The sequence below is a fragment of the Lygodium microphyllum genome, chromosome 14, assembly GCF_053477565.2.
Source record: "Lygodium microphyllum isolate KBCC chromosome 14, Lygodium_microphyllum_v1.1.10, whole genome shotgun sequence".
NCBI lineage: Eukaryota > Viridiplantae > Streptophyta > Polypodiopsida > Schizaeales > Lygodiaceae > Lygodium > Lygodium microphyllum.
In genome coordinates, this window is record NC_141148.1 from 142997359 (window position 1) to 143022704 (window position 25346).

The following is a 25346-nucleotide window of genomic DNA, read 5'->3' on the forward strand; positions in this document are numbered from 1 at the left end:
TCCTTTGGGATCAAGACTGGGTCATTAAAATCTTCATATTCCTCTTGACCTAATACCAGTGTGTTAGGGTCTTTAATCTCTTCCATTTCCACCTTTACTGGTGTGGAAGAGTCACTAATTCTAGGAACTTTCCTTTTCGCCAACTCACAAAGTGGTTTAGGGAGTCCAATACTATGCAATAGGGAATCTATCCCATCATCTGCTAGTGGTGTTCTAGTAAGCTTATTCTCATCTGCCACCACTTTGCTAGAACTTAGGATAGGTCCTAATGAAGTCTTCCTTACTAACAATGGTTTTCCACACACATGGATATCATCCAATGCTTTATGGATCTTGGCAATCACACTACGGTACCCACCTGCGTCGCGCACTAGCATCGGATGTATCTTTAGATCATAATCATCATGTCCTCCTACGTGCATATTAACCATCGTTGTCACAGTCTTTTCTATGACATTATCATCATGAATGATCATAGATGACTGTGTCATCTTAGCACTACTTTCACTTTCCCTTTTCTCTAATCTCCATGGGCTGTTAATCTTAGAGGTAACTCCATGGGTATTTTCCCATAGTGACCCAAACTCAAGCATGATATCACTTTCAGGGCAAAGGGTAAAATAGTCAATCACTCGACGTGTCAAAGATCCCACTAGACTGTTCAAGATAGACAATGTATGCTTTGGGTGTTGGGGATTTCTTGGATTGACCGTCATACTGATGACCAAGGTTTTTATCAGACTAACTTGATATCCACCTCTTCAAGGCAGCTATCGACCAATAGAATAAAGCTAACAGGTCCCTTATGAGACCAAGATTCCGAGACCGCCACTTATCGGCAGCTCCCGGCAGAGGCACCACTGATGGGACCTAAAATGGGCCGGCACTGGATATAGCACTAGCCGGACCTCATGCTCATGACACACAAACACCCTCACGGCCTCGCGGACCAGGAACGTCAATCTAATGCTAGAGGACAAGCTACCCTAAAGCTTAATTCATGCGTTTATAGTTCATAGCCCAACGTTTTCCTAAAACTCCTCAAAGGGAGAACCCTTACACATTGGCAATGCCACGATCACACACACATAGGAGGCACTCCATCGACTAATAGTGGGAGCCCCACTACAGCTCTCCTACATCTCAGGGATTGGCCCTTTGATGCGCTACTAAACATATAACACAAACGAGCACAAACTCCTCTCAAGGTACCGATATTTTACGTTCCAGGATGTACCATTTCTCACTACAATTTCCCCTTAGGACCCAACGACTAACCTACAGCTTAGGACATCCTCTCACGCTCATCGTTGGTCACAACCTAAGGAAGACAGGTGCCATGCATCCAGGAGGTTTCTCTGATACCTTTTAATTATTATGCTTAATGCAAATCATGTATGTCTATGTGCTCAGACAAAAGAAAAATCAGCATCGTGCATGGTGCATAAAACATTCTTTCCATAAATTTCACTAACGTGTGCTGCGTTGAAAGGAGGCACCGAGCCATATGCCTATACTACCATCCTCTTTATTTAAACCGGTTCCTATATGCCAAGTGCAATGCATAAATCAAATCTTTTCTTTATCTTTCAGTGTTTCAGCCCCTCTTCATCTAACTCTTAGCATTTTGCATCATTGATCGGTTAGATAGGGTTTCTATGTATTTTTCCCTTTAAAAAATCCGATAAATACGCACAAAACATAGAAACGGGGACAACCGAGCCAACCTCGTGCTTTGCCATCATTATACATTGCACAAACATATATAAAATTTCCCCTAATTTTCCTCAGTCCATTTTCCATTTTTCCCTAATTTTAAACCGATTTTCTCCATTTTTAGGCATTTTTTCCTATTTTTCTTTAATAAATAATGACTAAAAATGAAAATTAATTGTGGGCTATGGCCCTTAGGTTCATTGACAGAAAAACTCCGATTTAGTTGGTGTGACATATCATTTTTTTTATTTATATAGCAAAAAACCCAATTTTACCCTTAAAACACATGTTTTTCATGTATTTTAACATTAATTCCGGCCATGTAGCCTTATATTTTCTAATTTTCAGGTTGCAAACAGTTGAAACTCATGGCAAACAATATCATAATGAACTTTCATCCCATATGAACAAGGTTTCATAAAGCAAATAGCATAAAAAGATCATTTTTCTTTATAAAAATAGCATTACCGCTTATTTTCAGATCTCGATTTCTTGGTCTTGATTACGGGACTGATTTCCAGCATGCATTTTATGCTTAGCATCTTCAAGAACGGCACTCTTCATGTCTTCATCCATCCGGAAGCAATCCGGTCTCATGCAGACAAGCTTTCCTCCACCATTCTTCATTGTCTTCATCCACACAAGAACAACCCCTTAAGGGAGAGAGAGGGAGGAGAGAGAAAGACTAGAATTGGCTCTTCTCATTCAGGCCATCATTGGAGGGGCGATGCACGGCGAAATGATCAGCAGGGAAGGAGAAGATCAGGGCCATGATCAGTTGGATGGGTTGTTTGTAACCTGCCATCTCCCCCATCATGAGAGAGGGCACAAATTTCGGCATGAAGATGATGGCGCCTTCTTCCTCCATTCTCTCTCCATGTTTTTTGCTTCATAAGGTGCATAAAATTTTAGAGGGGGGTCCAAACTCAAAAGGCATGCCCAATTTTGGCCTCCCAAGTGTCCACCTTTTCATATCTTGACCATTTTGTGGCCATTTCCCCGTCCGGGCTCCGATTCGAGTGCTGCAAATTTCTGCGCATCCGGCTTTACATCCCGCATTGACTGGTAACTCCTGACAACCCGCATGGAAGTCTGAAAAATTATCAAAAATCCACAAGTGTCGCTCGGGCGCCTTTTAAGAGTCGTATTTCACTTTGTGCTTAAAATCGTCCTACTTGGAGCCGCCGCCTTCAATGTTGAATATTTTTCCCTTGAATTCTGGATTTTTTGGCAAATTTTAGGCACATCTCGGGCTCAAAACTCCGCTCTCATTCTTCTTCTTTACCTTTGAGTTTCTTCTATACTTTAAGAAGTGATGCTTTGATGTCTACCAGCTTTGGATTTGGCATATTAAATAGTGTGGTGGAGACATTACCAAATTCTGGAGGAAGACTCTTAAGCAATACTCCAATGCATACATCTTCATCCATTTTTAAGTTAATCCCTATAAGTTGAGTTAGCAAACTTTCCATATAATTAAGTTGAGTTGCAAGGAATGTAATGTATTGGCCTTCATATCCAACCTAAAAAAATCAATAAAAAATCCATATTTTGAAGATTTAGATTGGGCACCAAGCAGTGTGTCCAATTGTTCCCAAGTGGCATAAGATGTATCACATGTGTCTACATAGTCGATATAACTGTCATCAAGCTCAAGCTTGATGATTGCTTGGGATTTGTCATCGTTCTTTTTCCATACTACTGCAAGAGTAGCATCTATAATGGGTTTCTTCTCCTGTCCATTGGTGATTGACCATAGACCTTTCTTCATGAGGATTCGCTTTATCCTTGTCTACCATGTGTGGAAGCATGTTCCTTTGAAGCGGCATGACAGTGAATCTTTACCCTTCCTAGATGTTTCAAGATAGATTAGCTTGGACTCATAAACACAATCTTAAGTAGACATGGACAATACTAAAAGTAAAAAGTACAATAGCATTATCATCAAATGATTGTCCAAGTACATTGATTTATAGTTGTAGGATCCTACTATGCCTATGGGATACATGAAAGTTCTTCTAGGCTATTGTATGTTCCTTGCCTTACTACTCCATACAAAGAGGCTATCATAGGAGTGTGATTGTATATTTCTCAACACACAATGCAAGTGGATTTGATCACTTTGGATTGGGGCCTATTGATGTTGTTGTTGGCTATAAGTGACTGAAAACTCTTGGCAAATTTACTTTAGATTTAGAACAAATGCAAATGGAATTTAATTGGCAAGGACAATACATAGAATTAAAGGGAATTGACCATAAATACATAGAGCTCATCTCCATGAAGAAATTACATAAGGAAATCAATTCCAAGTTATGCATCTTCAATCTTTTGCTTACAAAAGTAGATGAAGGTCAGTCCCAAATTAGCCATCTTCTTCTCTAAAGAAAAGGGACCGAAGATTGGAAGAGCTATTGGAGGAATATAAGGATTTGTTTCAGCTACTACCATCATCCTTACCACCTAAATGAGAGGTTGACCATCTTATTGACTTATTGCCCAACACAAAGCCCATCAACAAACCTCCCTATCGCTTATCCAAGTTTGAGAGGGAAGAGGTGGAGTGACAAGTTGCTACAATTGGGCTTAATTCAACAAGTCAATCACTATTTGGCTCTCTTGTGCTCTTGGTCAAGAAGAAGGATGGATCATTTCACATATGCATTGACCCACATTGACAACATCTTGGATGAACTTAAGGATGCAAAGCTCTTCACCAAAATAGATCTTCATTTGAGTTACCATCAAATTTGAATGAAGAAAAATGTTGAGTTCAAAATAGCATTTAGGACTAAAAGGGGGTTATATCACTTATTGTTTATGCCATTTGGGCTTTCCAATGCATCTGCCACTTTTTCAAGCCCTTATGAACAAAAAATTGCAGCTTTCTTTTTCAAAATAGTCCTTGTTTTCTTCAATGATATCCTTATCTATAGCAAGTCCAACAAAGAGCATTTGAGACATATACGGGAGGTCTTTGACATCGTAAGAAGACACACTCTTTGCCTAGATGATGAAGTGTTCTTTCATAGAAGATGAAGTGGAATATTTAGGTTATATTGTGGGAGAGCAAGGAATTAGAGTGGATCCAATCAAGGTGAAATGTATCAAGGGATGGCTTACCCCTATGAATTCGACATCTTTGAGAGAGGATTCCTTAGATTATCTTCTTTCTATAGGAGATTCATAAAATATTTATGCTCATATGGTGGCTCCATTGATGGACAGGCTTAAAAAAGAAGCATTCTTTTGAGACTCCATAGCCAACAAAAGCTTTAATGAGTTGAAATGTCTTTTAATTTCAACACCTATCTTTGCATGTCTGGATTTATCTAAGGAGTTTATCATATGTGTGGATGCTTATGAAAGACAAGTAGCGTCTATTTTATATCAAGATCATGGAGTCATAGGTTATGAGAGCTGAAAGATTGATGACAAGGAGTGCCAACTACATGTTTATGAGCAAGAGATGTTAATAATATTGCATGCTATCAAAAAGTGGTATCATTATCTATGACATCCATTTTAAAGTCAAAAGCAATTATCCTGTGCTAAAATACTTTCTTTCATAGCCAAAGTTTTCTCCCAAGCAACAAATATGGTTGGCCACTCTTCAAGGATATGACTTTGAGATATCATATATGGTTGGAAAAGATAATGTGGTAGTGGATGCCTTGTCACGAATGTAGGTGTATTCCATTTCTACCATTTTCATCATGCATAAAGATTAGATCCATGACATTCAAGAAGAGTTCTTTCTTGATGAGAAAGCATCCAAAATGATAAATGAATTTTAGCGAGCAAAAGGAGAACAACATCCAAATTATAAGTGGCAGAATGGTGCTCTTTGGTATCATGGATATGTTTATTTGACTCCTCATTCATCTTTCAAAGGCAGTATTTTGCAAGAGATGCACACTTCACCTTTAGCGGGCCATCGTGATTTGTTTAATATTGGGGGTAAAGACGCCTCTGCCTAGCTGCCCATGTATTACTACACTGACAGTACCTACCACTGCACACTACAAGTGGCGGACTACAGGTGGTGGGTGCCTGCCATCATCACTTTATTTGTTATTATTTTAGTGACAGCTTGAATAAAGGAAGGCCCAGTCACACATTGTGACTGTTGGAGTTCCCATTTGTGTGTCTCTCTCTTCTTGCTCTTGCTCTCCGCCATAGCTTACTTCCAAGCAAGCTTTAATCTTTCTCACCTTTCAACTGGTATCAAAGCTTTGGATTAGAGCTTGATCATGGAGCTTGGCCCAACATTACTTCAGCCCTGATTGAAGACCTAGAGCTTGGAGCTTCAATGCCAACCACAGCTTCTTCCCCCTGAGGTAAGATTTCATCTCCTGCCTCTCCCTAGCCCTCATAGGCTCTTTGCAGGTGTTGCTTGGCTTCATTGGGCACCTTGTATGCCCCCATTTTCCCCCTTATCCTCAACATAACCAACAGGCTCCACAATCATCTCACGTTTTTTTTGTGCCTGTTTCAAAATCTGGCTCAAAAATCCTATTTTTCTCATATCTCGGGCATCCGGAACCCAATTCAGGCAAGATAAGAGTCTAACTTGGGGTTTTGACACGCTCCAGACGTGATGGCTATGTCAAATGATCTGCCAAATTCTGATCACAGTATTTTCTGCAACAGATCTGAGTTGATTTACATTAAGAAAATGTCATGTTCTTAGCTTATGTGATGCTCCCGAGGCTTGGTATTTGATGCCCAGATACTTTGGGGATGTTTGCCCAATGTTTTGAGATGCTTTGGGACTTGGTTTAAGCTTCCATAGCTCGATTTATGCAAGGATTTACTGCTGTTATACTACCTTGGTTGACACGTTATTTTACCTCTAGTTTGGTTATGCCTATTGGTTTCGAGCTATGCCTTTGGGATATGCAATGAAGTATTGAACTTCGAGGTACAACACCGAGCTTGCCTTTGGTTTCGGATCTTCATTTGAGCTTGAGCTCGGATTTGGAAAGCATTTGATGCTCCATCTTGGATCTTTCATCACTGGTTCTCTCATATGCCATTCTTGAGCTTTTTGGCTTGATCCATATGGCTTTTGTGCTAGTGGGAGAAGCATTAGATGTTTGACAAACATTGAGCAGGTGGTTTATGCTATTAAGCTTTGAGTCTTCTGAGGCTGGGATCTTCTTTACTTGGATGTTGCATGGTTGATACGCCATGGTCCGCATACATGTACTTGGGTTGATTTGGGCTTTGCACTCCCTGACCATACACCTCTTTGTGTCAGGTCTTGCCAGTGTTGTGTACACTTTGTTTGCCCTATTACATAGGGGGTGTGCCGGCTTACTGACAGATTAGTTTGGCATGCTTGGGTATTTTCTCAATGTCTGTATGACTGTCATATGTTGATTTATGCCCGCTTGATGCTGGTTATACTTTGAGAGTCAATGGTCGACTTGGTGCATTGATTTTGCCTACAGTTTGCTCTCATTGTATATGGTTATAATTTATTACAGCAAGCAATTATGTATGGATTGATGTGGAATTTTCATGTAGAATCGTCTTGATTTTATGTACTTTTGATGGTACTTGGTGGGCAGCATCATTAGCTATCAGTTCGTAGTTGTTTTGCCTTGGTTTTGGTGGTATTTTTGGCTGTTTATAGCAGAAAACAACAAGCAGTTTTGAACTGTCTGCACTATTTTGGACTGCATTATGGGTTGTTCTTCCATTGACAGTGCTATCTTCAACATCACTAAGCTTGATGAGACGAATTATGCCTATTGGAAGAGCCAAGTTTGGCAGGTGTTGATGCAGAAATCACAGATAAAGGCACTAAGAATGCATGGCGAGCAGCCTGAAACTATGACTGATGACGAATGCAATGAGCTTGATGAGTTATGAAAGTCCACCCTCATCTTATCTCTCACTGAACAGGTGCATTACAATGTGGTTGAGGAAGCATAGAGTTCTTGGCAGCTTTGGGATAAGATTAAAAATCTCTATGACAAGAAAAGTTCAGCAAGTTAGATGTATTGGTTGAAGCAACTTATGGTCTTGCGCATGAATGAGAATATGATGATGTTTGCTCACTTGAGCCAGTTCCATGCTATTCTCAAGAACTTGACTTCACAGGGTATTACCTTTAATGATGAGGTTACTCCATTGTCTTTGCTTGGGACTTTGAGTGAGTCATGGGATGTATTCTGCACTGCCTTATGTGATCCTACTACTATTTTGAACTTGCATGATGTAGAGAGTGCTCTTCTGCAGGAAGAGATCAACCATAAGAACTTGGATGCCTCTCGTGTGTCGCATGCTTTGAATGTCATGCAGACTGATGAATTCAATGAGGAGTACATACTTGCAGCTAGTTCTTATGATGCTACGTCGTTGACCGATGTTCACTCTATGTATATGCATTGCTGGATTTTAGATTCTGGTGCTTCATTTTATGTTACACCATGCCATGAGTGGTTCCACTCCTACCACACTGTCTCTGGTTCAGTTCGCTTGGGTGATGACAAGTCACTTGCTATTGTTGGCATTGGGGATGTATGGCTGTAGTTCTCTATTGGCAATACTTTTCTGTTACAGGATGTACGTCATGTACCTGTGCTTACACGCAGTCTTATGTCTGCAGGGTAGCTTGATGATGTTGGGTTTCATGTTTCATTTGGGGATTCTACCTGGAAGATCACCTACGGTAGACTTGTGCTTGCTAGAGGTGCCAAAGCTGGCAGCCTCTATTCCCTTGTAGTTGATGGGTCCTCTGTTGACCATGTCTTGTCAATGGGTTCCATCCCACATGTATCTCTTTGGCATGCCCGTTTGGGCCATATGTCCTTAAAGGGAATGAAAATGCTTTTTGGTTTGCAGTACTTACCGCCCCTTGACTACGCATGTTTTGATTCATATGAGCATTGTCTTTATGGCAGACAGAATAGGAATACACATCAGAAGCCTGTTAGGACATGCATGAGTGAGCCCCTAACATTGGTACATTCGGATGTCTATGGGCCCATGCCTTGTCAGTCTATAGGTGGTGCAAAGTATTTTGTGACATTCATTGACCATTTTTTGCATAAAGTCTAGGCTTATCCCATTAATCTTAAGTCCGATGTCTTGGCTATATTTTAGAGATGGCTTGCATTTGTTGAAAACCAGACTAGGAATAGGCTAAAATGCCTTAAGACTGACAATGTGGGAGAATATGTGTCACGTGCTTTTGAGCAACTATGTGACGAGAGGGGTATTAAGCATCAATTGACCGCCCCCTATACCCCACCCTGACTGAGCGGATGAATAGAACCATCCAGGAGCATGTACGCAGTATGCTTAGCCATGCAGGCTTACCCAGACCTTTTGAGCTGAGGTAGTCAGTACAACTGTGCATGCCATAAATAGATCACCTTCTAGTGGTTTGGATTTCCAGGTTGCAGAGGAGGTATGGACTGGGAAACCCCCATCTTATGCGCATCTATGTATCTTTCGATGTGAGGCATTCTGCCATATGCCCAAAGACAAGCATACTAAGTTAGATCTTAAGAGTGTCAAATGCATTTTCCTTGGCTGTGGGGATGCAGGCGAGTTGGGTTACCACCTCTGGGATCCGCAAGCGCGGAAAGTCATCCGCAGCCATGATGTAGTCTTCCATGAAGACAATATGCATAGGTAGCCTGAGAAGGTGGTAGAGATACGTAGGGTTATATTCCAGGAGGAGCCACGTGCTCCTCCACAGCCAGTTGGACAGCTTATAGCAGTAGTTGGTACACATGGCCAGGGTGTTGGACCGGCCCAGAGCTTGCCGTGAGATGGTCTACTAGATATAGACGTCCGCTTGATAGATTTGAGCCCTCGATGCATTATGTCTTGGCTACAGATGCAAGAGAGCCTCTCACCTATGATGAGGCTATGTGCAAGGGTGACAGTCACTCCTGGGAGAGGGCTATGCAGCCTGAGATAGACTCCTTGCACAAGAATATGACTTGGGATTTGGTTACACTGCCTCAGGGCAAGAAGGCTTTGCCATGCAAATGGGTGTACAAGCTGAAAAGTACCCCTGGAAACCCCAAGCCAGCTTATAAGGCAAGACTTGTCGCTAAGGGTTTTAAACAGGAGCATGGAGTTGACTTTGATGAAGTCTTTTCTCTTGTGGTCAAGATGACCACCCTACACTTGGTTTTAGCCTTAGTCACACAGCTTGACTTGGACATGTATTAGATGGATGTCAAGACTGCATTCTTGCATGGGGATTTGCATGATGAGATATACATGGAGCAGCCTAAGGGCTTTGCAGAACCTGGCAGGGAGCACCTAGTGTGCAAGTTGAAGAAAAGTATTTATGGCTTGAAGTAGGAACCTAGGGAGTGGTATCATAAGTTTGATGCCTTTATGAAGTCACAGGGCTACATCAGTAGTGCTATGGATCCGTGTCTTTACAGAAGAAGGCCCGTGATTGCTCCTTGCTTATTTTGGTACTTTATGTGGATGATATGCTGATAGCAGGGAAAGCTCATGATGAGCTGGATGCTCTTAAATCTCAGCTAAAGAAGAGTTTTGAGATGAAGGATTTGGGACAGGCCTCTCACATTCTTGGTATGCGCATTAAGCATGACTGCATCAAGGACTACTCTGCCTCTCACAGAGGGAGTACATTCATAAAGTCCTTGAGCGTTTCTGCATGTAGGATGTAAAGCCTATTGGCTTACCATTACCTTCTTATGTGAAGGTTTCACAGGCCGATTGTCTGCAAACAGATGAGCAGAGGGCCGAGATGGCCAAGATCCCTTATGCATTAGCCGTGGGCAGTTTGATGTATGCCATGATAGCCACTCGTCCACATATTGCCTTTGTAGTTGGTGTTGTGACTCGCTATATGGCTACACTTGGCAAAAAGCATTTGGATGTCGTAAAGGGTATCATGAGATACTTGAAGGGCACAGCCGATATGTGTATTTGCTATGGCAGCTAGGATACAGGAGTCGTAGGCTACACAGACTCCGATTATGCAGGACATGCAAATAGTAGGAAGTCCACTTCCGGGTATGTCTTTACCTATGATGGAGGTGTTATTTCTTGGATGTCCAGGGTTCAGAAATGTACAGCTCTCTCTACCACTGAGGCCAAGTATGTTACAACCATTGAGGCTTGCAAGGAGGCCATATGGTTGGGCCGTTTGGTTCATGACATTGGGATTGATACTATCCCTATGCTACATTCGAATTCTATGAGTGCTATTCAGTTGGCCAAGAATCTAGTCTTCCATGCGAAGATGAAACATGTTGAGGTGAGGTATCACTTCATACGTGGGGTCGTGGAGGACAAGTCTCTTGACCTTGTCAAGTTCTCCACTGATGAAAATCCTACAAATCTGCTCATGAAAAGCCTCACTATTGAGAGCTTTGCTTTCCTCAGGAGATTGATGGGCATTGGATGAGATGACGTTTTTCATCATCATGTTGTACATGTGTACATTGTACTGTCTTTTCTTTTTCTTTTCCCTCCTCACTGAGGCAGATTTACCTTTAAGTGGGAGGTTGTTGGGGGTAAAGGCGCCTTTGCCTAGCCGCCCGTGTATTACTACATTGACAATACCTGCGTGGACACTACAAGTGGCGAGTGTCAATCACTGTCATTTTATTCTTTATTCTTTTAGTGACAGCTTGAATAAAGGAAGGCCCGGTCACACATTGTGACTGTTGGAGTTCCCATTTGTGTCTCTCTCTCTTCTTGCTCTTGCTCTCCGCCACAGCTCACTTCCAAGCAAGCTTTGATCCTTCTCACTTTTCATTCAAGACATTTGATAATATCCATAAGAGCTTTTATTAGAAAGAAATTAGGAGCGATGTTAAAGATTATGTCACGAGATGTCTTTTGTGTCCAACAAACAAGTATTCCATGCTTCTACCTACTAGCAGGTTGCTTCAACCACTACCTATTCCTCATGGAAAGTGGACTGACATTCGCATGGATTTTAAACTTGCCCATTGGTTTTATGGTTCATACAAAATAATCAAGTGAGATGAAGATCTTGACTATCAACTTGATTTTCCTTCAACTACTCGTACCCACAATGCCTTTCATGTATATCAACTAAAGAAGTATACTGGCCCTGAAATTCAAGTTCTTGAAGAACTATGTCCCCTTGATGAAGATGGTTTGATCATCTATGAACCATAAAAGATTTTTGGAAAGTGGGAGAAGGTCCTAAGGAACTGAATTCTTGTGGAGTATCTCATTAAGTGGAAGGGTTTGCCTATGGAAGAGTCTTCTTGGCAGCATGCTTCGTATTTGGAATAATTTCCCTGGCTTCTTCAAGAGGATACTTCACTCATTGAGTAGTAAACGGCTTGTTGTATTAAATTTATATGAAGAAATTAATTTCTTTATCTTTATCAAAATTGGATTTCGATGGAATATCTAGATATTACATATTGTCATGTACATTTCTTAGCTTGCACATGAAAATTGGACACTTTTACTTCAAGTTATGGCCAAAATTGTACTATAGCCTATTTTGGATAGCCTACAATAGTTTCTTCAACATAATACTTCTCCTTCGTCGATTTATATGATCTTCTTCAACTTGGAGTTTCATTTGAGTATGGATCCTTATGTTTCAAGCTATCCTTGTAATCTTCCTTGTATCTTATCCCAATTTCAGCTTTGAGGACCAAGCTCTTTTAGGTCATGATGGATTGGAATAAAGAAAAATAATAACTTAGCCAATATTTAGCCTTAGGTCTAGGGTAAGATATAAAAGGCTAAGTTGTAGCTTGCCAAGCATCTTTTGCCGCTTATAAACATTTCCTGTTTGAGGCTTCCACCTCTCACCATCCATTGAGGGTGTATACTATTTGGCCACAATGGCATTGGGGTGGATACCATGCCTCTCCATAGCATGAGGAGGATATTATGTTGTAGCCTCTCATTGATGATTCTCAGCCATTTTATCAATTGGTAATATGATTCATGGCAACCTAGCTACCTTGGCTATGGTTTTCTTTGCATTATGTGTATTTCTTATATTTTTCAATATTTTAGTTTATTGTTAGAAACAGCTTCTTTATACTAATAAGTAAAATTGAAAATTATAGAATCAATATATTTAATTAGATAAATTTTCATATAGTTATTAGCTAGTATTTATAATATTATAATCTTAATATTAAATTAATATTTTAATATTATAACATTAATATATAAAAATAATAAGTATAATATTACAATACCATAGTACTAAATGTCAAATAATACTATGATATTATATATAGTATAATATATCATAATAGCTATAATCTACTAATACGAGAGAGAGAGAGAGAGAGAGAGAGAGAGAGAGAGAGAGAGAGAGAGAGAGAGAGAGAGAGAGAGAGAGAGAGAGAGAGAGAGAGAGAGAGGGGGGGGGGGGAGGGAGGGAGGGAGGAGGGTGGTGCTAGTAGAGATGAGGCCCCCCCTCACGTCATCGCAAGAGCACCATCACCTTTTGGGACCTCATGCAACTAGTAGCACCTTTTATAGCTATGGATTCATGCATCCATTACTGTAACCTGTCAACTTGTTGGTTTAGCATAAATGTCAACTTGCTGCAACATAAACACTAGCTTGTTGACCATCATAATGCCAACATTCTCCAAAAGGTGTTATTGTTGCTGCTCATAAGCTCCAATGTCAAAATTCAGATGGTTTTATTATATCATGAAGGATGCCAAGTAGCCATTTGTTGAGAAGACCATGAGTGGGGCCTTAATGAGGAGCAATAGTAGCAATAGTAGCAGGAAACTGCTCATAAGCTCCAATGTCAAAATTCTGATGGTTGTATTATATCATGAAGGATGCCGTAGCCATTTGTTGAGAAGACCATGAGTGAGGCCTTAGTGAGGAGCAATAGTAGCAGGAAAATGGAGCAGGTAATGTGAGCATGTTGGTCAATGAGGTGGAGTGTCTCATGGGATGCAAGCCCTTGGGCCTCATTGCTCACATCTCTCATCCCTTTGGCCTTGTCCTCAAGGAAGATCTCTTTAATCTAAGAGTAATGATGGTGATGAGGAAGAATTTAAAGAACGAGGAGGAATGATAGCATGCATCGAAGCATTGCCAACCATCATTGAAGGCATTGAAGCATTGCACTAACTAGCTAAGATCAGCATGCAAGATCAAGGAACCCTGGGTATAATAGGATGTTATATTGATCAATTACATCATACATGTCCATGTTGATGTGCTTTTGAAAAGGCCTCATCACTATATTTTATGGGATCAAAGCATAATATTGGTTGACAATTCATTTAGCTTTGCACATAAATATCATTTGTAGGAGATGCCCAGCACAGGCAATTTGGAACATTGGCCTATGCAAAATTTTCCTAATCAAGTTCATGAATATATGCAACTTGATGTGAGTTTCTTCTAATCAAGGTCTCAAATAGTGAGCTTTGAGACTTTTGGCTACTCTAGATGTATTAGTTATTCTAACTTCTATTAGGTTAAGGGAGCGAGTTAAAAAATGAGCCCTAGGTGCAACTAGGTTACGATAATGTTACATTGTATGCTATATAGAGAATCAAATTCATTGTTTAATGTATTCACATCTCGTCTCTTCACACACTTTTTTTGAATAGTCCTCACTTGTAGAATCCCCAAGCTTGCATGGACAAAATCATTAGAAGCTTTTCATAGATCTCTATCTATAGCATGCAATGTTAAACATACGAACAACAAAATTATTTCCACCCTAGAGAATAACCATTCGCACTAGTCAATGGTGTTGTGCCTCTCAATTTTACACACTGCTTAATTTTACTTTGTGTGCAATGAATGAGAAGGGAAGAAAAATGTGTTATTTTACTAGTGCCTTTACCCTAGCTATTTGTAAGAATGTAATTTTGTGACTACTATGAGATATTCTGAGCATTGCACACCTCTCTTCTTCTTGAGATGCCATCTTAACCTTTGATCTCTAGTACATGATTTCCATGTGATAAGCAAGATTGACAATGTTATATAACCCAAATCATCAACATTTAAGAGAGTAGTGGGCTTGTTTTACGTAAGTTAGCACAATAAGTAGGGATCTATGAAGGGACATACAAATATTGGCAATGTGTCTCACAAGATATAGGAAAAAGGATAGATTCAACATTAGCTCTAGATGCAACTATGAAGAGCAACACTGTGGTGGGGAAAGCCCTAAAATTTAAGGTTTTAAAATAAAGATACCCAACTCAATTGTTTAACAAGAATGTTGTGATGTGCACATAAAAAAGGACCTAGCATACAATTGTTGATATTTTTATGGATCATGTTGCAGAAGGGAAGGCATGCTTGATATACAAGCATTTATATTACTGTATCTTCGTGTTTAGAATAGATGCAAATATAAACATGTGTATACACCAACACATGCTCATAGAAAAAAACTTTCACCTCATATTTGTAAGAAAAATAACTTTTCCATCATCACCAATTGTCTGACCAAGTGAAACAAAGCATCGTCCTTGTAATTTGCACAAATTTATTTCTTCCAAGTCTTAGAAATGAAATTGTCACCACTCATGTGATTTGTATTGACTTGAATTTTTCCAATATTTCTCTCTCTTTGTCTAAATCTCTAGTATAATAATATAATTGGATGTTTAATGAAGTGATATCAAACAAATAAGCTAAGAAGTATTAGTAAACTTCTTGATTTAAAATTTTTTCTTTCTTAAATACTTTGGTTGCTTTAAGAGAAAACATAAGGACACACATGAAAATGAAAATAAGACAAGTGTTACCTAGAAAATGTGTGTGTGTGTGTGTGTGTGTGTGTGTGTGGAGGAGGGAAACTCTAAACCCTATTGCACTATCCACCAAGTCATCTCTATACCTCTCCCATGCTTTTCACCCCTTTGTTTATGTGACATATGTCATACATGACATACATCATTACATGATATGCATTGGCCACCCATTCGTAACATGATATGCATCAACCACAAACTACCACCACTTTCCCTCAATCACACACTTTGCTCAGCATCCTAGTCACACATGTCCATGCATGTGAATGTATGCATCACAACGCCATTTTTTCAAATTAATGACTCCTATGATTAAAAATGGGTGCAAAATGGTCTATGCAAAAGAAGCTTTAGCATACATGCTCGAATGCATACATGACATTTTAGCATACTCAACTTCTCTTAAGAACAAACTGGACAATTCTCATGGAATCATCAATAATGATAGCAAACCAAGATGTATTCTCCTTTTCACATCAATCTTTCAATACTAAATTTAGTGAGTGCGTTGCACCACATGACAATGCCTACTTCAATAGTTTTGCACAAAATATTTGCAATGTTCCTTGCTCGCCCTTAGAAGGAATTAATTTGTTCAAACAAAATAGAAATAAAAATGTTGATATCACAATGAAGATGATGCATATATAAGCAATAAGCTATGATAAAATACAAGTGATTAGAAACCAAGCATGAGAATATAGTGATTAGTCCTACACCTCTTACAAAAGTGCTCAAGTGTTGTCTTGAATATTGTACAATAGTAAAACAAAGTAATTGGACACAAGTGCTTGATTGACCTAGTAATCTAACTAAATACATCCCTTGAATGTTGAGACACTATCATTTTAATGATAACATCTAGTTTTCAAAGCATAGAATCAAGTACACTACCAACTTACAACCATAATCATCATCAAGCTACTCATTGTTGCTTAGATGGTTGCTCTATTTTCAATTGGCTATAATCTCATAACCATAAGCATAATTCATATACTCATTGCGGATAAGATGTGCCTATAACTAAATCCACAAATGAACAAAATAACTTAATGAAATAACTTAATGAGATCCCACGAATGAGCAAAATAAATCTCTCCCCTAAATCTTTTGATTTTCCATCTACCAATTAGATACCGTCAATCAACAAAGGACTAGGCTTCCCATACGCTAACTAAGATCCCTAAAGCTTTCATTTCCAATCTATTACAATTGATTTCCCACACTTTTTGGAAGCACCTATTTAAGTGCACCAATAATCTAGCAAAGCTTATCTTTATGTCTTGACAGATCCCAATATCATGGCAATACTACTTTCATGTCACCCAAATACTAACTGTATCCTCACAATCTTGATATTGATTTCGGTAATACTAATGCTAATACTAATTTTTCCCTCTAATACCGAGGGTTCATTTTTAGTATTTTATTCAATCATAGTAGTATCTAGGTTTGCCATCCTACTTATAATAACTATGCTACAATCCATCCATCATCCTTCAGAGCCCTGATGGCTATGGACCAAGCCTGGATGGTTTCGGCTCATATGCTTTTGCATCAGACTCTGGTGTTGGCGATCCGGGCCTGCCCTACTACAGACGCTCAATGGCAGTCATTGCTGTAGCACCAGCCCCTAGGATTGCAGGGGGAGTTAGTTATCAAAGCTATGGCGGGCCTTCCAGCTATGGATCTGGTCAAAGTTACGGCACTAGCGCATAGGCGCTCCTTCTCTGCCACTTCATGTGCCTGAGGGGAGGGACTTGGTGATAGTTTTAGTACTTTTTTAATAAATACCCTTACACATGTCATCCCTTGTATACTTTTGGTAATATTTTTAGAAACAATTAGCTTTCTTTATACTAAGGGTTTACATTAAACCCATCCATCTTCCTTTTATATTATTAGCATGTTAAAGGTTTGTTATAGGCTTGTCATTTTCATATTATGATCAAGCTTATTTATAATATTGTATAGATATATTATTACTGGTTTTGTTACTACTACCTTTCTCTCTAATACTTTTAGATATGGTGCTCTCACGTTTATGAATTTTCCATGATAGATTTTATTGTGAGAAATTATATTGCACAAGATGTTCCATGTCAAACCTCATACAAGATGTTCTCACGTTTGTACATTTTCCATGATATGTTTTATTGTCGATGTCAAACCTCAAACAAGATGCTCATCTAGTATCAATTCCAAAAGAACTCTAGTTGATGAAATCCAAGCTTCTTCAACTTTCAGAATATAACATGTTTCATCATAAGCAATATCTCAATAACAAAGATTCTACAAGATAACCCATGCTTCATCACAAGCTATATCGCAATGAGAATACAACATACTTCATCACAAGGAATGTCTAAATAACAAAGATTCTACTATAAGATAACCCAAGCATAGTAAACACTATCATTAATTGGTTTGATTAGCCATTTCCATCAATTGCGATAAATTTTGGTTTCAATATAACATGCTTTATCACAAGCAATAGCTCAATAATAGATTCTATAAGATGACTCATCATTGTATAGTTTGTGGTGGGTTATAGTATCACTAACTTATATTTGGTACATATGGTAGCACTAATTGGTTTGATTAGTCATTTCAACCAATTGTGAGAAATTTTGGCTTGATATTATTAAAATATTAGAAAAACTTGAGGCTTATGTAGAGGCACTTACAGTTGGGGAAGGAAAAACCAAGTCTCATGGACAAAAGTAAGGGTTATATCATAGCCTAACTAATAGTTGAAATAACACAAGCAAATTGTTTATTTAAATTTTTTCTGATGCTGATTGATATCATAGTTTTCAATGCTAGAAAAGTTTGATTTGATCACTTAAACTATTAAGTTTTATTTCATTGAAAAAATGGGTCATAAATTTTAAATTTTTTAATATTAGATTAACTTGCTAATTCCTTATAAGATACCATGAACTTCAAAAGTGACAACAAATCCATATGTTAAGAAAATTAAAATAATTTTTTATATTAATCAAATTTGCAGGTACATAAAAAAATTCATTTCCTTGGAAAATATTGTTTTAAACAACAATTTATAGGGAAAACAATATTGATCTATTTTCTTACCAACCAAGAAGCAGCTATGCTTCCTCACAAGAAATACATTACATAAGAAATAAAGTATGGTTTTTCTTCAAAATGAAGATTCTAGGCATCCATATCAAGATCTCAGGTGCAAATATTCTATACAAAACACAAGGCGCATACCATCCTGGCACCACAACATATCTTCGTTTTTGTGTTGCCCCCTCCACAATGGCCATTGCTGCAATATCTGGGGTTATCATAGGCCACCATTTTGGTATATGATTCTTTGAATTTCAAAGAAAAAGTTAGAATATGCACATCCAATATTTCTCTTAAAGCTAAAGTATGCATATCTAGCATTTATCTTCAAATCCAATAGTAGAAAAATTACTAATAAATTAACATAAGCTTTTCTCTCTCAAATAAGTTTGAGATGTTACCGGTGGTTCTCTCTGTGTCATCTCAGTATGCACAAAGCCTGGAAATGCTACAGTTATTGCTATGCGATTTGATTGCCATTGTGATTCAATTCTAAGAGTGCTATAGAAGTTTAAGATTGCTCCTTTCGCAGCCTATGACATGATATTCATGAAGGTACGCTTTAGTAGGAGATAAAAGCCTCACACACTAGCTAATTATTAGAAGATTTAACTTACTGTGTAGAATGTGAGGAAGGGGTATGGAGTGAATGCAGCCACTGAGCAATTTATCACAATTTGTCCTTGTGTACGATGAAGATGTGGCATTGCATACAATGTTGTATATATATTACCCCAAAAATCCACGGCCTGTTGATACATATGAATACAAGCTATAAGCCACAAATTTCCTAAGTTACATTTTATGTAGTAAATTTTGTGTATGAAAGCCACAAGTGATGTGATGCTGATCATAGAACAATTTTCTTTTCATTTCTATTGCACATGAAACTCTGTTCATATTATGAAAAGCCATACCAACCAATCATCCTCAACAAAAAAAAAAAAAAGTTTTTTCAACAAAAAATGCCCTAATCACATACATGACTAGATCTTAATGATGAAATACATTACCCCATGTCCTAATCACACATTAGATCTTAATTGACAAAACCAACACTTGGTTCTCAAGCCATAGTTCCTAAGCCACATCACCTCTAAGAAGTTGTAAATGACATGTTGCATATCCTACAATTGCAATTGTAGAGAAGGTGCAAGAAATATGCTTGGTCTTATGTTTCTCTATTTAAGGAGACTAGCCACTAACCCATTGCCAAGAGAAGAAAATATTAACTAATTTTAAGAAAGTAATCAATACTCCTTTATTCAAGGAGAGTGGCCACAAACCCATTGCTAAGGCAAGAGAAGAAATATGCACTAATTTTGAGTCATTGCTAAGGAAGGAGAGAAGAAACATGCATTAATTTTGAGAAAGTACGACAAACGACAAATCCATTGCTGAGGCAAGAGAAGAAACATGCACTACACTAATTTTGAGAAAGTATGCTTCACATGCCCATAACTAAGGGGTTAAGAGAACCCTCCACATATCCATAGCTACTGACGCAAGAGGAAAAGCAAGAGGAAAGTGGCAATTTTTAAGGCGAGAGGAATACATACCCATTGCTAAGGGAGGAGTTTTTTTTTGTTTTACATAAGTGTTTGGACTAGTTTTGTGAAACTCCGACTTTTGTGAAACTCTCATTTAATCATAGTTGCATACTCATTGTGAAACTAGCCTTCCTTCCGTAGATGGGCGGTAATTCCCTGATTACAACCTCATTACAACTTAGTTACAGTACTAACAATTATTACAAAACTGAGAAATGAAAATTAACTCACAATCTCAAACAATGGACACCTTGTTGGCCCCAAACTTTGCGCCCCTTTTTTGGTATTTCTTTAACTTAATTGAAGAAGAAAAAGATGTACAATGGGATTTTTCCAATCCCTTTCCGTATTCCAACTCCAACTCCCCTTCCTGTCCAAAATGAACAACAAGTCTTCAATCTGATTTGCCACTTGATTCGGGTAGTCAATTGACTCACTCACTATGATGGAAATGGAAAATTCCCCAAATTCATTCATTTGTTGGTCTCTCCACTTGAATTTGATTGAAAACAACTTGAACCTTATTGAATCTTATTGGAGCTTCCAATTTCTGACACACTCCCCAAGGTTGCTGCTAAATCATACTTTTTGATGTAGATTAGAGTTTACAATAGAGAAATCTAAAATCTTTCTACCTTTGGTGATCTCAATGTTGTAATCTTTGGAGGAAGGATGTAGAAAGGCTAGGAGATGAGAGAGAATGCTGAGAAGAAAATACTTTCGCAAAGAATTGAAGAAAATCTCTTATTTACTGTTATTGCCCCATCTCAACAACATGTATATGTTATCGCATGTTGTTGATTGGTGTTCTCTTGCCCATGGTTGCCTGAGAAGGTCCTCCAATGACTACATATCAAACCAGTAACCTCTCCTCCCTCTCTCTTACAAGGTGAATGCACTAAATGCCTCTAAAGACATTTTTCAATCTTGCATGGGCATTTTTGACAAGTTGCAACCTTCCCAAAAAACCTGCTGAGAAGAGAAGACTTTCTTCGCAAGGAACGAGAAAATCAATTATTTACTGTTGACATGTATATGTTCTCACGTTGTTGATTGGTCCTCTTGCCCCTGGTTGTCTGACAAGGTCTTCCAATGACTACAGATCAGCCTCTCCTTCCTCTCTCTTACAAGTTGAATTAATGCACTAAATGCCTCTAAAGATGTTTTTCAATCTTGAATGGGCATTAAATGCCTCTAAAGACGTTTTTCAATCTTGCATGGGCATTTTTGACAAGTTGCAACCTTCCCAAATGGCTTTTTCAATATTATTAATAATTAAATATTAATATGTAATATTTAAATACAAAAAATTAATCTAATAATTATTTCTATTAAATTGACTTGGCAACTTTTTTCAGACTGGCATTTAACACCATTAAATGTCGCTTCTCTAGTGTCACCAACAGCTGACACTTGAGACCAAATGAATATGGACTATTATAACAGTCCAAAACTGAAACTTAGTACTCAAATCTAATGCCAAGAGTAGAAGGATACCTAGACCAATAACTTTGCACATAACTTATATCATCTTTTGCCTTTGTCATCCCACGATTCTCGAATCCTGTCCTCATAAATTTACTCTAATCCTAATTATACCTCACATGTGCAACATTTACTTACCATGTGATTAAAATTAATCCACATGTTAAGTGGCATTTCAAAAATACATCCTTAAATATATATAGCTAAGGCAAGAGTTAAGTCAAACTTTCATTCCCACAAGTTGCAACCACATTAAGGCAAGAGAAGTAAGAGAAAAGAAAAAAGCATACCCATTGCTAATAGAGGAGTTGTTTATGTTTCACATAGGTATTCACACTAATTTTGATAGAGAACTAATTTTGAGAGAGACTTTCATTTAAAAATAGTTTCATACTCATTTCTAAGGCAAAAGGTAAGTCAAACTTGCATTTCCCAGTTGGAATTAGATTAATTGAAGCAATGCCTAGAAAATATGGATATTCTGGAATAAGGCCAAAGTTAAGTTGGAATGCAAGTTGGAGAAACTCTTATCATTTAAGCATTTTGAGTTGGAATTAGATTAATTGAATCAATGTCTATAAAATATAGGTATTTGCAATGAGGTAAGAGTTACGTGGAACTTGCATTCCCAATAGTTGAAATGTTATCTATAAATGTATATACAAAATTAGATATTTGCAATACATTCTCAAGTGTTCAGCTTTCTTACATTTAAGAAAAGCCCGCCACATACCCTACTGCTTAGGCAAAAGTTGTGGTATTGTGCTCCCTAATGCAAATGGCGCTTACCACTATCATAAATGATGCCAAGTGGCAATGTATGGATGAGATGGATGTCTAAGGAAATCACCGATTCTTTTCTCAATGCAAGTAGCACTTACCACTATCATGAAGAATGCCAAGTGGCAATGTATGGATGAAGTGGATGTCTAAAATGTTGGAATTTGGCTCCCTCATGCAAGTGGCGCTTACCACTATCATGAAGGATGCCAAGTGGCAATGTATGGATGAAGTGGATGTCTAGGCAATCACCCATTATTTTCTCATGCTTTCCATTTTCAAATTTAGGTAGGTAGATGAAATGGAGTTCATATCCTAGTGTATCTATATTTAACTTGCTATTTAATGGAGTTGTTTATAGAACATAATGATGTTCATTTCAAAGGCTCTATTAGGAAACTAATGTTTGGAGTTTCACCTCTAGGATTCTATTTAAGATTTTAGGGGTAATGTCAACAAGCCTCTACCATGAAGCTAATCTTAGGTCGTACAATTAATATAATGAATGGACCTTTTTTTTAATAAAGTGTGTGCTTTAACAAAATGTAGTCTTCAAGAGCACTTTTTAAAAAATGTCAAATGTCTCTAGATTTGATGCTCTAATATTTCTTTTTGTATCCAATCATATATTGTTAAGACAAACCACCAAAACATTTGATGCAAGTGTATCTCAACAAACCCTATGATCTTAATCTACAATACCAACAATTTTCCAAATTCATCACAACTAGATATTCCTCAAACCAACCATATGATTTGAATATACATACCATCACATTTCGAAATTCATCAGAACTTTGGTATTCCTCAAACAACTTGCTATGCGTAGTCCCCGCATTGTTAACAAGAATGTCCACTATCCACGTATATAAACATGTAATTTAGTAGAATGTATGCAACAAAGAATTATATTAGTAGAAAATAAAAATGTATTGGCACAAGTATTGATAAATCTAAACAAAAGTTTCCATGAGAATACACAAGTATTAAGAAGCAATATGAAGCAACCTTAAGCAAATTCAATTATGTGTGTATTGCACAATGCTACATTAAGTTGAGTATATGGCATTGATAAGGCTTTATTCAATAAGAAACCTTAAAAAGGTTTGATGTGTGGTTTGCACAATGCTACTTTAAGTTTGAGTTTAACCTTTATAGAGCCATCATTGAAGAAGCTAGATCATATGTATGCATCATGCACATTTTTATGATGTACACTTGTGCATGACATAAATATACACTTGTGCATGGGTATGCATATACCTATATCTATGTGTAAGTGCCCTATGAACACATGTTTGTACACAAAACCTAGGAGGGGTGCATTTTTGTTTTGTTGTTTTTCTTTCTTGTTGTTGGGTTTGGGGGGGGGGGGGACATGCATGCACATTTGTATTACTTAATTTGTAGTATGCAAAAATGTGCATGCATGAAGATCAAATATCATTGTTAGGAAAAAAAAATGTCCATTATGGTTTCAAACTTAGATTATCATAGGAAAGTATTGCACCCACATTTTCCAAAAGTGGAAAGCGTGAAATCAACCATTCTTTTGCAATCCTCTTGGTTGGTCACATCAGCACGACATACGACAGCATCCTTGGCACCATATGCTATGCATTCTCTAGCCACTTGCTTCAAGCGCTCTTCACGCCTAGCGCTCAATACCAACTTGGCTCTACGCCTCGCGTATTCAAGAGCAATGTACTAGCAATGCAATAACATAGATTATGAAAACATCAGAACCAATTGTTGGTACCATGACAATGACTTCATGACAACTAATTCTATCCATTAGAAAGAACAAACGATTTTAACAACTAGTGCAACTAATTGAGAAAGATGTCCCCGAGTAGTCCTATGATAAGTGATGACATATATTGAATAAATGGATGCATTACATGTGTGTTCTACACCATGAGATGATTGGATAATACAAAGGATGTGCATTACAAAAAATGATGCATGAGTGACTAACATATACCACTACTCTACATAGGCTATTAATTATTGGGTTGCAAATTGATCTTGATATGCTACTCCACCCCAGGCAGAGATTAGCTTCACCACCAAAAAGTGATTGTCAAGATATTAAGGTTATGCATAAAAGAAAGGAAAAGACGCGTGCAATGATAGCCTATCGATTTCTAGGCCTCCACCCAAATAGAGATCAATTACGCCACCAAATGAGATGAGATATCAAGGTGGTGGTACATAAAACAAGGAGGTCAATAATGCATGCAATGGCAGCCACTGGATTATGACACTGCAATGGCAGCCACCCGATAATGATACATGAGCTCCATGCATGCGATCATAAAATGCAAGCTCCATACAATCGTATTAACGATCTTTCCATAGGGCAGTCACAATACCTGACCAATGCCAGAAGAGGCGCCTGTGACGAGCACTACTTTGTCTTCGGTGGAGATAGGGGCGCCGGCGGCGCTGCGATAACGAAGCTGCCGCATGAGCTTGCTGAGGGTGACAGCGGCCGGCAGCATCCACACCAGGAACCCAGCAAACATCCAACCGCCCACGGTCGACGATACCATCCATGACCCCAAGGCCGTGATGAGGCGGCTGATGACCATCTCTCTCTCTCTCTCTCTCTCTCTCTGCTCACAGAGGTCTGATCTGCTTCTCTTGGGAGATCTCTCTCTCTCTCTCTCTCTCTCTCTCTGCTCACAGAGGTCTCATCTGCGCAGGCCGATGCTCGGAACTTCCTGACGATCGCTCCTGTCGAGCGCAACCTTGTCGGCCTCTCTCAACATTTTCCTTTGTAGTCTATGCTCTTGCTTGCATGCATGCCACGTCGTCGTCGTAGAAGAATCAGAACATTGAGTTCCGTGGCATTTTTTATAGCACCTATTGGACCATAATAATAATTATCATTATCAATATCTGTTTTTGCTTTATAATGTTTATCAGTAATCATTGTACTTTACAATGCTTATCC

The 25346-nt window shown here is 38.4% G+C and overlaps 1 protein-coding gene across 2 annotated transcripts; it reads right to left on the reverse strand.

The window, feature by feature from the left end:
- Positions 1-18580: 18580 nt before the first annotated feature.
- Positions 18581-25001, reverse strand: LOC148026189 (11-beta-hydroxysteroid dehydrogenase-like). 2 transcript variants are annotated; one of them, XM_087692209.1, is made up of 6 exons: positions 24763-24941; positions 23902-24094; positions 23158-23243; positions 19190-19321; positions 18974-19105; positions 18581-18817 (listed from the first exon to the last, which is right to left on the reverse strand). In XM_087692209.1, the coding sequence occupies exons 1-6, from the start codon at positions 24913-24915 to the stop codon at positions 18611-18613; spliced, it is 903 nt and encodes a 300-aa protein (XP_087548335.1). In that variant the 5' UTR covers positions 24916-24941; the 3' UTR covers positions 18581-18610. The 2 variants fall into 2 exon arrangements, with proteins under 2 accessions (XP_087548335.1, XP_087548334.1); XM_087692208.1 differs by lacking the exon at positions 23902-24094 and having other exon boundaries at positions 24763-25001.
- Between the last annotated feature and the right edge of the window lie 345 nt (positions 25002-25346).